This window comes from Ambystoma mexicanum, chromosome 1q (genome assembly GCF_040938575.1).
Source record: "Ambystoma mexicanum isolate Mex_15411 chromosome 1q, UKY_AmexF1_1, whole genome shotgun sequence".
NCBI lineage: Eukaryota > Metazoa > Chordata > Amphibia > Caudata > Ambystomatidae > Ambystoma > Ambystoma mexicanum.
In genome coordinates this window covers 1,476,114,927-1,476,126,596 of record NC_090922.1, presented here as the reverse complement: position 1 = coordinate 1,476,126,596, position 11,670 = coordinate 1,476,114,927, and the positions used below count along the sequence as shown (strand labels likewise).

General features: G+C 45.4%; 1 protein-coding gene and 1 pseudogene across 4 annotated transcripts in view; both read right to left on the bottom strand.

Moving 5' to 3' along the window:
• Positions 1-11,670, bottom strand: part of LOC138549941 (rho GTPase-activating protein gacN-like) — a 308,520-nt gene that overhangs the window by 205,317 nt on the left and 91,533 nt on the right. For all 4 annotated transcript variants that reach the window (XM_069642373.1, XM_069642374.1, XM_069642376.1 and 1 more), the window contains one exon: positions 6,212-6,293. In XM_069642373.1, coding sequence (XP_069498474.1) covers positions 6,212-6,293 — 82 coding nt within the window. The remainder of the gene's footprint in view (positions 1-6,211; positions 6,294-11,670) is intronic.
• Positions 8,476-8,892, bottom strand: LOC138522620 (small ribosomal subunit protein uS10-like; annotated as a pseudogene).

The window sequence follows — 11,670 nt, the reverse complement described above, 5'->3', positions numbered from 1 at the left end:
GGATCTCAACTGATGCAGACAAAACCGGGCTGGGTCTCACCTGGTGCACAGAAAAAACCGGGATGGGTCTCACCAGAGACACAGACAAAACACGGCAGCATCTCACCTGATGCAGACAAAACAAGGCAGCATCTCACCTGATGCAGACAAAACAGGGCAGCATCTCACCTGATGCAGACAAAACAGGGCAGCATCTCACCTGATGCACAGCTCACCTAATGCACAGACAAAACAGAGCAGCATCTCACCTGATGCAGACAAAACAGAATGAATCTCACCTGATGCACAACAAAACTGGCTAAATCTCACCTGATCCAGAAACAAAACTGGTTGAATCTCGCTTGATGCATAAGAAAAACTAGGCTGTATCTCACCTGATGCATAAGATAAACTAGGCTGCATCTCACCTGATGCAAAAGATAAACTAGGCTGCATCTCACCTGATGCACAGACAAAACAGGGCAGCATCTCACCTGATGCACAGACAAAACAGGGCAGCATCTCACCTGATGCACAGACAAAACAGGGCAGCATCTCACCTGATGCACAGACAAAACAGGGCAGCATCTCACCTGATGCACAGACAAAACAGGGCAGCATCTCACCTGATGCACAGACAAAACAGGGCAGCATCTCACCTGATGCAGACAAAACAGGGCAGCATCTCACCTGATGCAGACAAAACAGGGCAGCATCTCACCTGATGCAGACAAACCAGGGCAGCATCTCACCTGATGCAGACAAACCAGGGCTGCATCTCACCTGATGCAGACAAACCAGAATGAATCTCACCTGATGCAGACAAAACAGGGCTGCATCTCACCTGATGCACAGACAAAACAGGCCGCATCTCACCTGATGCAGCAAAACAGGGCTGCATCTCACCTGATGCACAGACAAACCAGAATGAATCTCACCTGATGCACAGACAAAACAGGCTGCATCTCACCTGATGCAGACAAAACAGGGCTGCATCTCACCTGATGCAGACAAAACAGGGTGGTTCTCACCTGATGCAGACAAAACAGGGTGGATCTCACCTGATGCAGACAAAACCGGGCTGGGTCTCACCTGGTGCACAGAATAAACCGGGATGAAAACCGGGATGGGTCTCACCTGATGCTCAACAAAACCTGGATGGGTCTCACCAGAGGCACAGACAAAACAGGGCTGCATCTCACCTGATGCACATACAAAACAGGACTGCATCTCACCTGATGCAGACAAAACAGGGCAGCATCTCACCTGATGCACAGACAAAACAGGGCTGCATCTCACCTGATGCAGACAAACCAGAATGAATCTCACCTGATGCAGACAAAACAGGGCTGCATCTCACCTGATGCACAGACAAAACAGGCCGCATCTCACCTGATGCAGACAAAACAGGGCTGCATCTCACCTGATGCACAGACAAACCAGAATGAATCTCACCTGATGCACAGACAAAACAGGCTGCATCTCACCTGATGCAGACAAAACAGGGCTGAATCTCACCTGATGCACATACAAAACAGGACTGCATCTCACCTGATGCACATACAAAATAGGCTGCATCTCACATGATGCACATACAAAACAGGCTGCATCCCACCTGATGCACATACAAAACAGGGCTGCATCTCACATGATGCACATACAAAACAGGCTGCATCTCACCTGATGCACATACAAAACAGGGCTGCATCTCACATGATGCACATACAAAACAGGCTGCATCTCACCTGATGCACATACAAAACAGTCTGCATCTGTAACAAAGTAAGCTGGTATTTAAGTATGTAATGTGAGTTCTAGTGTGAACACCCTCACCCCCTCAGTGCTTATTCCCACCTTTAACAAAGGGACTTACGCCAGTGTTTACAGTGAAACGACTTCACAGTGACGTATCAATTGTACTTTTTAAGCAACCAGGATGTGTGTGTTCCTTCCAGGTGAAGGATGGACTGACTATTATCGGCCCCATGAACACTACAGCTAGCAGAACAGTTGCACATTAAAAAAAAACAATTACAAAAATAAGACCGAAATATTGGTACCCAAAACACAGGCTCAAAACCTTTAGCACATTTGGGCAATACATTTCACTGGCTTTCTGGTCTAGATCGAAAAGTGCTGCAAACGTCAGACAACTCAACATGCAGTTAATGCTTTGAGAGCGGAAATAAAACATTTAAAAGAAGAAGCCATCGTACCGAGCAACCAAATATTAGGCTTGAGACTGCATGGGGACCTGTATAGCCATAACGTTTACTAATTCAAAGTTGGAAAACTTACATTGTGTGGAAAACTTACAATGTGTAAACGATCACAGGAAAAACTTGCATTATGTCAACGATCACAAGTCATAAGTTTTGACGTGTAAAACAAACACATGATCTACCAGGACTTTAGGATAGATAGGCGTTTCCATTTTAAGTACTGTCGGGGGCAAATACACCAAGAGTAACAAAACTGAACTCAATAGGGCAGCAAACTGTACCCTGCTTAGGAGCCCTAGAAAGATCACTGCCTTTACTGAAAGCATCGGTCTGGGACTTTTCAGTTTGCATTCAAAAATCTGCCTGTGCAGAATAAAAGCATCAGTCTGAGACATTTGGGTTTGTGTTCAACCTGAGTGGCATTGTGAATCTGCCTGTGCAGGATGAAAGCATCGGTCTGGGACTTCTGGGTTTGTGTTCAACCTGAGTGGCATGGTGAATCTGCCTGTGCAGGATGAAAGCATCGGTCTGGGACTTCTGGGTTTGTGTTCAACCTGAGTGGCATGGTGAATCTGCCTGTGCAGAATGAAAGCATCGTCTGGGACATTTGGGTTTGTGTTCAACCTGAGTGGCATGGTGAATCTGCCTGTGCAGGATGAAAGCATCGGTCTGGGACTTCTGGGTTTGTGTTCAACCTGAGTGGCATGGTGAATCTGCCTGTGCAGGATGAAAGCATCGGTCTGGGACGTCTGGGTTTGTGTTCAACCTGAGTGGCATGGTGAATCTGCCTGTGCAGGATGAAAGCATCGGTCTGGGACTTCTGGGTTTGTGTTCAACCTGAGTGGCATGGTGAATCTGCCTGTGCAGAATGAAAGCATCGTCTGGGACATTTGGGTTTGTGTTCAACCTGAGTGGCATGGTGAATCTGCCTGTGCAGGATGAAAGCATCGGTCTGGGACGTCTGGGTTTGTGTTCAACCTGAGTGGCATGGTGAATCTGCCTGTGCAGGATGAAAGCATCGGTCTGGGACTTCTGGGCTTGTGTTCAACCTGAGTGGCATGGTGAATCTGCCTGTGCAGAATGAAAGCATCGTCTGGGACATTTGGGTTTGTGTTCAACCTGAGTGGCATGGTGAATCTGCCTGTGCAGGATGAAAGCATCGGTCTGGGACTTCTGGGTTTGTGTTCAACCTGAGTGGCATTGTGAATCTGCCTGTGCAGGATGAAAGCATCGGTCTGGGACTTCTGGGTTTGTGTTCAACCTGAGTGGCATGGTGAATCTGCCTGTGCAGAATGAAAGCATCGGTCTGGGACTTCTGGGTTTGTGTTCAACCTGAGTGGCATGGTGAATCTGCCATTGCAGAATGAAAGCATCGTCTGGGACATTTGGGTTTGTGTTCAACCTGAGTGGCATGGTGAATCTGCCTGTGCAGGATGAAAGCATCGGTCTGGGACTTCTGGGTTTGTGTTCAACCTGAGTGGCATGGTGAATCTGCCTGTGCAGAATGAAAGCATCGGTCTGGGACTTCTGGGTTTGTGTTCAACCTGAGTGGCATGGTGAATCTGCCTGTGCAGAATGAAAGCATCGTCTGGGACATTTGGGTTTGTGTTCAACCTGAGTGGCATGGTGAATCTGCCTGTGCAGGATGAAAGCATCGGTCTGGGACTTCTGGGTTTGTGTTCAACCTGAGTGGCATTGTGAATCTGCCTGTGCAGGATGAAAGCATCGGTCTGGGACTTCTGGGTTTGTGTCAACCTCAGTGGCATTGTGAATCTGCCTGTGCAGGATGAAAGCATCGGTCTTGGACTTCTGGGTTTGTGTTCAACCTCAGTGGCATTGTGAATCTGCCTGTGCAGGATGAAAGCATCGGTCTGGGACTTCTGGGTTTGTGTTCAACCTGAGTGGCATGGTGAATCTGCCTGTGCAGAATGAAAGCATCGGTCTTGGACTTCCGGGTTTGTGTTCAACCTCAGTGGCATTGTGAATCTGCCTGTGCAGGATGAAAGCATCGGTCTGGGACTTCCGGGTTTGTGTTCAACCTCAGTGGCATTGTGAATCTGCCTGTGCAGGATGAAAGCATCGGTCTGGGACTTCTGGGTTTGTGTTCAACCTCAGTGGCATGGTGAATCTGCCTGTGCAGAATGCTTGGATCGGTCTGGGTCTTCAGGGTTTGTGTTCAACCTCAGTGGCATTGTGAATCTCCCTGTGCAGGATGAAAGCATCGGTCTGGGACTTCTGGGTTTGTGTTCAACCTCAGTGGCATGGTGAATCTGCCTGTGCAGAATGAAAGCATCGGTCTGGGACTTCTGGGTTTGTGTTCAACCTCAGTGCCATTGTGAATCTGCCTGTGCAGGATGAAAGCATTGGTCTGGGACTTCTGGGTTTGTGTTCAACCTCAGTGGCATGGTGAATCTGCCTGTGCAGAATGAAAGCATCGGTCTGGGACTTCACTTCTGGGTTTGTGTTCAACCTCAGTGGCATCGTGAATCTGCTGTGCAGAATGAAAGCATCGGTCTGGGACATTTGGGTTTGTCTTCAACCTCTGTGGCATGGTAGATCTGCCTGTGCAGAATGAAAGCGCCCGTCTGGGACTTCTGGGTTTGTGTTCAACCTCAGTGGCATGGTGAATCTGCCTGTGCAGAATGAAAGCATTGGTCTGGGACTTCTGGGTTTGTGTTCAACCTCAGTGGCATTGTGAATCTGCCTGTACAGGATGAAAGCATCGGTCTGGGACTTCTGGGTTTGTGTTCAACCTCAGTGGCATGGTGAATCTGCCTGTGCAGAATGCTTGGATCGGTCTGGGTCTTCAGGGTTTGTGTTCAACCTCAGTGGCATGGTGAATCTGCCTGTGCAGAATGAAAGCATCGGTCTTGGACTTCTGGGTTTGTCTTCAACCTCAGTGGCATCGTGAATCTGCCTGTGCAGAAAGAAAGCATCAGTCTGGGACATTTGGGTTTGTCTTCAACCTCTGTGGCATGGTAGATCTGCCTGTGCAGAATGAAAGCGCCCGTCTGGGACTTCTGGGTTTGTGTTCAACCTCAGTGGCATGGTGAATCTGCCCGTGCAGAATGAAAGCATCGGTCTGGGACTTCTGGGTTTGTGTTCAATCTCAGTGGCCTGGTGAATCTGCCTGTGCAGAATAAAAGCATTTGTATGGGACATTTGGGTTTGTGTTCAACCTCCATGGCATGGTGAATCTGCCTGTGCAGAATGAAAGCATCGGTCTGGGACTTCTGGGTTTGTGTTCAACCTCAGTGGCATGGTGAATCTGCCTGTGCAGAATAAAAGAATTGGTCTGGGACATTTGGGTTTGTGTTCAGCCTCTGTGGCATGGTGAATCTGCCTGTGAAGAATAAATGGATCGGTCTGAGACTTCTGGGTGTGTGTGCAACCTCACTGGCATGGTGAATCTGCCTGTGCAGAATGCTTGGATCAGTCTGGGTCTTCAGGGTTTGTGTTCAACCACAGAGTCACAGTGAATCTGCCTGTGCAGAATGAAAGCATCGGTCTTGGACTTCTGGGTTGTGTTCACCCTCAGTGGCATTGTGAATCTGCCTGTGCAGAATGAAAGCATCGGTCTGGGACATTTGGGTTTGTGTTCAATCTCAGTGGCATGGTAAATCTGCCTGTGCAGAATGAAAGCATCGGTCTGGGATTTCTGGGTTGTGTTCAACCTCAGCGGCATCGTGAATCTGCCTGTGCAGAATGAAAGCATCGGTCTGGGACTTCTGGGTTGTGTTCAACCTCAGTGGCATCGTGAATCTGCCTGTGCAGAATGAAAGCATCTGTCTGGGACATTTGGGTTTGTGTTCAACCTCTGTGGCATGGTGAACCTGCCTGTGCAGAATGAATGGATCCGTCTGGGACTTCTGAGTTTGTGTTCAACCTGAGTGGCATGGTGAATCTGCCTGTGCAGAATGAATGGATTGGTCTGGGACTTCTGGGTTTGTGTTCAACCTGAGTGGCATGGTGAATTTGCCTGTGCAGAATGAATGTACTGACCCACCCACCTTCCAGACTCTGGATCCTCTGGTGTTGGAATTCACGCTCCTTCTCCAACCTCTTGACTGCCTGGTTCAGGGACATGATGGTCTGTGGGCGAAATACTCAGTTTGAGTGAGAAATATCAATAATACTTGAGACAAACCAATATACCGAACATAGCCAGATGCACCTTGTCTCCAGGACTATTTCTCATACCTGTCCATTAACAGCACATAAACCAGTCTAAACTTTTACATTAAGTCGAACAGACTATGTGGACACACATTATTTAGCATATCTTAAGAAAGCACACAATACAATTCAACTAGCACATTTGCACATCTGCTGCAGAGGCATCTTAGCTGTATTTTCTTGGTAATATAATCTATATTTACATAGATCTGATGGTCGCTGTTAGCCAGAAGATAGAGAAACAAGTGATCTGGGGTTGAAGCAGGCAATTACATCTTAGTCCGATCGTAGCACAAGACAGAATGATTGGAGTCTGTGCGAAATGTCATTGCCCAAAGCCAGCAATGCAAACCTTCTCTGTTCATGCTCCATTTTGGTTCTATATGGTGCACAATAGAATGTTGGACCTGCTGGCCAGAGTAAACTGATGTAACAGACAGAAACTTGAACAACTGCTTAATTCGGCTTAGAGACCAGATATCCTGCTGTAGCATCCTGTATAGTCCTGCATTCGAGCATAAGTATGTTAGTTTAATGCAAATCCTTTAGAATTGTACCTATAGGTATAGAAACCATTGTCAATTGGGGAGGCTCACTGTATAATTAATTTGACGATGAGCTATAGGCTCGTTAGACATTGGGTTTATAGGAAAGCTCACATTGTATTGGTGCCAAGCGGTGACCAATTGTGAGCTCTACTTGCCACACTCTTAAAACCCAGTACTTTTTTCATGATCTTCTTTCGCAAGGATTACACCGCCAGACACTCCTGCAAGGACAATAAAGAGAGATACTCCTGCATAGCTGTTACCCAGACACTCCTGCAAGGACAATAAAGAGAGATACTCCTGCATAGCTGTTACCCAGACACTCCTGCAAGGACAATAAAGAGAGATACTCCTGCATAGCTGTTACCCAGACACTCCTGCAAGGACAATAAAGAGAGATACTCCTGCATAGCTGTTACCCAGACACTCCTGCAAGGACAATAAAGAGAGATACTCCTGCATAGCTGTTACCCAGACACTCCTGCAAGGACAATAAAGAGAGATACTCCTGCATAGCTGTTACCCAGACACTCCCGCAAGGACAATAAAGAGAGATACTCCTGCATAGCTGTTACCCAGACACTCCCGCAAGGACAATAAAGAGAGATACTCCTGCATAGCTGTTACCCAGACACTCCTGCAAGGACAATAAAGAGAGATACTCCTGCATAGCTGTTACCCAGACACTCCTGCAAGGACAATAAAGAGAGATACTCCTGCATAGCTGTTACCCAGACACTCCTGCAAGGACAATAAAGAGAGATACTCCTGCATAGCTGTTACCCAGACACTCCTGTAAGGAGGCTGAAAGAGAGAACCTGCTGCAGTTTCTCGCTCTATTCTCGATTTGCACAGGTATAGGACATGTTTTACTGTTGCTGGGGGTGTAGGGTTCATGTAAGCCACATATTCCTGGAACCTGCCTATTGACTGGCAGGGTTGCGTAAAACACACAGAGGTGCATATTCCCATACACAGATGTAGAACTATTTGCTTTCACAGCTTTTCCTTTCAGCAAGGTAAACTAGACAAACTATTATAAACCCATTCCAATGCGTGATAAGAAAACAAAAGTCCACTGCAATTGGCATGCGATGGTTCTGAATTAAAACCAGAAGAATGATGTATGCAAAAAGCATAAGAGGTAGAGGAACGACTAAAGGGGTCATTCTATGTTCTATTTGCAAAGAACTCCTTTTGTCAGAGAATTGCATCATGCTTTGCCAAAATTAGCGTGCATAGTGACTTATGTGTAATTTCTCTTGCTTCATTATGAACACACAGAAGAACACGACTGTTTGTTAAACACGTGTTGTTTTGGAAATATGTATTACAGAACTGCAAGAGCAGTGTGTTTTCATTCTGTCCAATAGCACCACTTTGTAAATTGGAAAGTGGTCAGATTCATTCTCGCTTTACCAGATTCAAGTCAGAAAATCTGAAAAATCTGTCATATTTTAATGTGATGTCATGCTAAGAAGAAATGTTGACTTTTTCATTTTATTTTTTATGTGTAAGTTAATAGATTTTATTGAAATTTAGTATGTCATTTATGCATCAGCAATTGTTACTTCCACTTCTACACCAGGCGTAATACTGATATGATGTGCTTTGCTTCACAATCTCAGGAGGACTAGGATGGTCAATCAGGCGCTTGTGAATTCGCTCTGGAATGATCCCATGTCTTGGAACCTTCACCAGAGGGTATTTTTCTGGTAGTGATTTGCACAGTCTTAGTGGGCATACATACTGGTCCCTTAACTTTCAGGTACTTCTCCTTGGCACCTCTAATTAGGTCAGCACACACTTTTTCGAGTGACTTACATTGCGACTGGTCAGTGTGATTCTGATACGGTGGATTGCTACTTCCTGTTTGACAGGTGCTTTGCCGGCGTCTTTAAATGCCATAGCTAGATTTGTTTCCTGGCCAACTTATTCGTCCCTACAAAGACACAAACAGCGGTGAGCCAGGACCAGGCGTTAACGCTCACTGTGTGGATCGAAAAGCAGAAGAGACATGAGGTTTGAAATTTTGGATAGAGATTGGAGTCGAATATGCGTTAACGCTCACTGTGTGGATCGAAAAGCAGAAGAGACATGAGGTTTGAAATTTTGGATAGAGATTGGAGTCGAATATGCGCAGGGCCCTCTAAGTGCAAGGTTGACTTGAACCTGCGGTTCACTCAAAAGGGAGTTAATCATGGTATCTATTGGACACCTTCAAGGTTGAAACTGTAAGCTGATGCAGATAGATACATGTTGGAATTGTAAGAAGGAGGTTGGAAACTATTTACACATGTTTTGGTCCTGTACAAAAGGTAGTGAGTTTTTGGGAGGGGATCTTGCAGCGAATGGAGCAGGGGTTGGGCGGTCACTTCCTTGCTCACACCGTATGTGTGTGTTAGGGTTATTTCCACTGAGTCTCCAACTTATGTCTGATCAATCTTACTGGGCTTACAGAGCCCTTTTAATAGCTAAAAAACAGATTTTGAAGTATTGGAAAAGTGCTACTCGTCCAACGATTGATAGCTGGTTACCAGTGGTCGAAGTGGGTGGGAGCGGTCGGGAGCAGTGCTCCTCTACTTCTTTTAATTAAGTTTTACCGTTCCTATACTTTTATTTTAAAAAGAAATTGTTCCGGAATGGTTTCGTTTTAAAATAAAAGTCTAGGAAGAAGTTAAAACTTGCACTTCCAGTGTATTGCATAGGACGTTTCCTTAAAGAGCAGGCACATGTGTTTTGGGGGTTTTATTGTGCATGGGAGGGGGCGCGGCGATGGTGTCTGTGGTGAGCGTTGCAGGCCAGTAGGGAACATAGTTCCACTACTTCTTTTCGTACACTTCGACCACTGCTGGTTACATGATCTGTCCATTCTATCAAACAGAGAGAAAACCAATTATCAACGAATAAAAAGAATGGAAAACTATCTTGCGATTTGGAATGCCTTTAATGACTTATATGTTTGATATTCCTTAGGTTCCCTAGCTTCATCCCCCTCCTCCACTTCCATCTTTGATTTGTATTCTTTCTTCTTTCTTCCTTTTCTTCACCTGCTTCTTTCTCACCTCTTGTTCTCTACCCATTTACCCTCTTAATTCTCTGTAAATATGTTGCTTTTCGTATATTTTTCCTCAGATTCTGGATGTTATCTTTTCATGTGAAATTTCTGTTTGGATTTTTTCTTATTAATTTTTTTAATGTTTTTTAAAAGTACAATGTGTTCTTATTTCTGTCATTCATGTTAAAAATATAATAAAATATGTTTTAAAAAAAGAAAAGCAGAAGAAATGTTTACTAATGAACTGTTAGTCATAAGAAGCAGATACTAATAGCATGCGGCACATGTCATGAAAAGTTGGTTAGGTAAACATTTGGGGACTACGTGGTATACAATGAGAAACAGAAGTGAAGCAAGGACAATTTATTAGATAAGCTGAAAGTATGTGAGGAAGGGGCAGCACTAATCTTCGGATTCCCAGTTTGAACACAATCCTGCCCAGTTTTCTGGGCAGAGTGTGAGATTAAATATGCGCAGCTAACAGTGTAAAATTGACTTCAATGGAAACAAACAGGACGACCAGTGCAGCTGATTAATAAATGACCCCCATTTGTTAGGATTGCATTGCCCAACAGTGCAGTTCATTCCAGCTTTATTTGACTTTTAGCCTTCAGCACATTAATATAAGTTGCCTAATTCAGGAGCTGCCCACATTCTTACCCAGAGCAACGCAGGCTTAAACAGGGCTAGGTCCAATATTAGACAAATTCCACACTCCAGATGAAGAGGGGCATTTAGAGAGCTATTTTAGGTCCAATATTAGACAAACTCCAGACTCCAGATGAAGAGGGGCATTGGGAGAGCTATTCTAGGTCCAATATTAGACAAATTCCACACTCCAGGTGAAGAGGGGCATTTGGAGAGCTATTCTAGGTCCAATATTAGACAAATTCCACACTCCAGATTAAGAGGGGCATTTGGAGAGCTATTCTAGGTCCAATATTAGACAAATTCCACACTCCAGATGAAGAGGGGCATTTGGAGAGCTATTAGGTAGTCGACTTCCAGAATGTATTCTCAATTACTGGCCAGGTTTGGCAATTTACATAGCCCAACATTTCAGCACTGTAAAGAGCGGACGATATGGCCTGCATATTATAAATCTCAAAGGCTGGAGTCACGGCTCTGCAGCAAACCTCCGTACTCCTCTACTGTTTTTCTCCAAAGAGACGCATGCTTTAGTTAGCTGCGCTTGCCAAAGACCATTCTCTTAGCGTTGGATCCCTAAGTAATTAGAATGGCTGACTTGCTCCAATCTTTGGCTATCCACCTCTACAATCAGACTATGAGTTTGCGACAATTTCTTTTTAAAGACCGTTACTTTGTTTCCATTTAGCTCGAACCCTAGCGGAATGCACTTAACAACAAAGCGACCCAGTGTGTGCTTCAATCCCATTGGGGTGGTGGTGAGCAGAACAGCATAATCGGCAAAGAATAGCCCCAGGTACCTGTCCATACCCAACCTAGGAGGCTTGAGGTAATTCAAAATGAGCTCCTTGATTATCTCATTAATATTAATAATAAAATATTGAAGAGGAGCGGAGCAAGGTTATATCCCTTCCTCACTCCTCTTACAACCTTGAACTCATCTGTCATCTCACCCCCCCCACCCAATTACCAGCGCACAACCGCCTTGTTGTCGGTATACAGCTGGCAGACAACAGACAGCAAAGGACCCGCAAAGCCC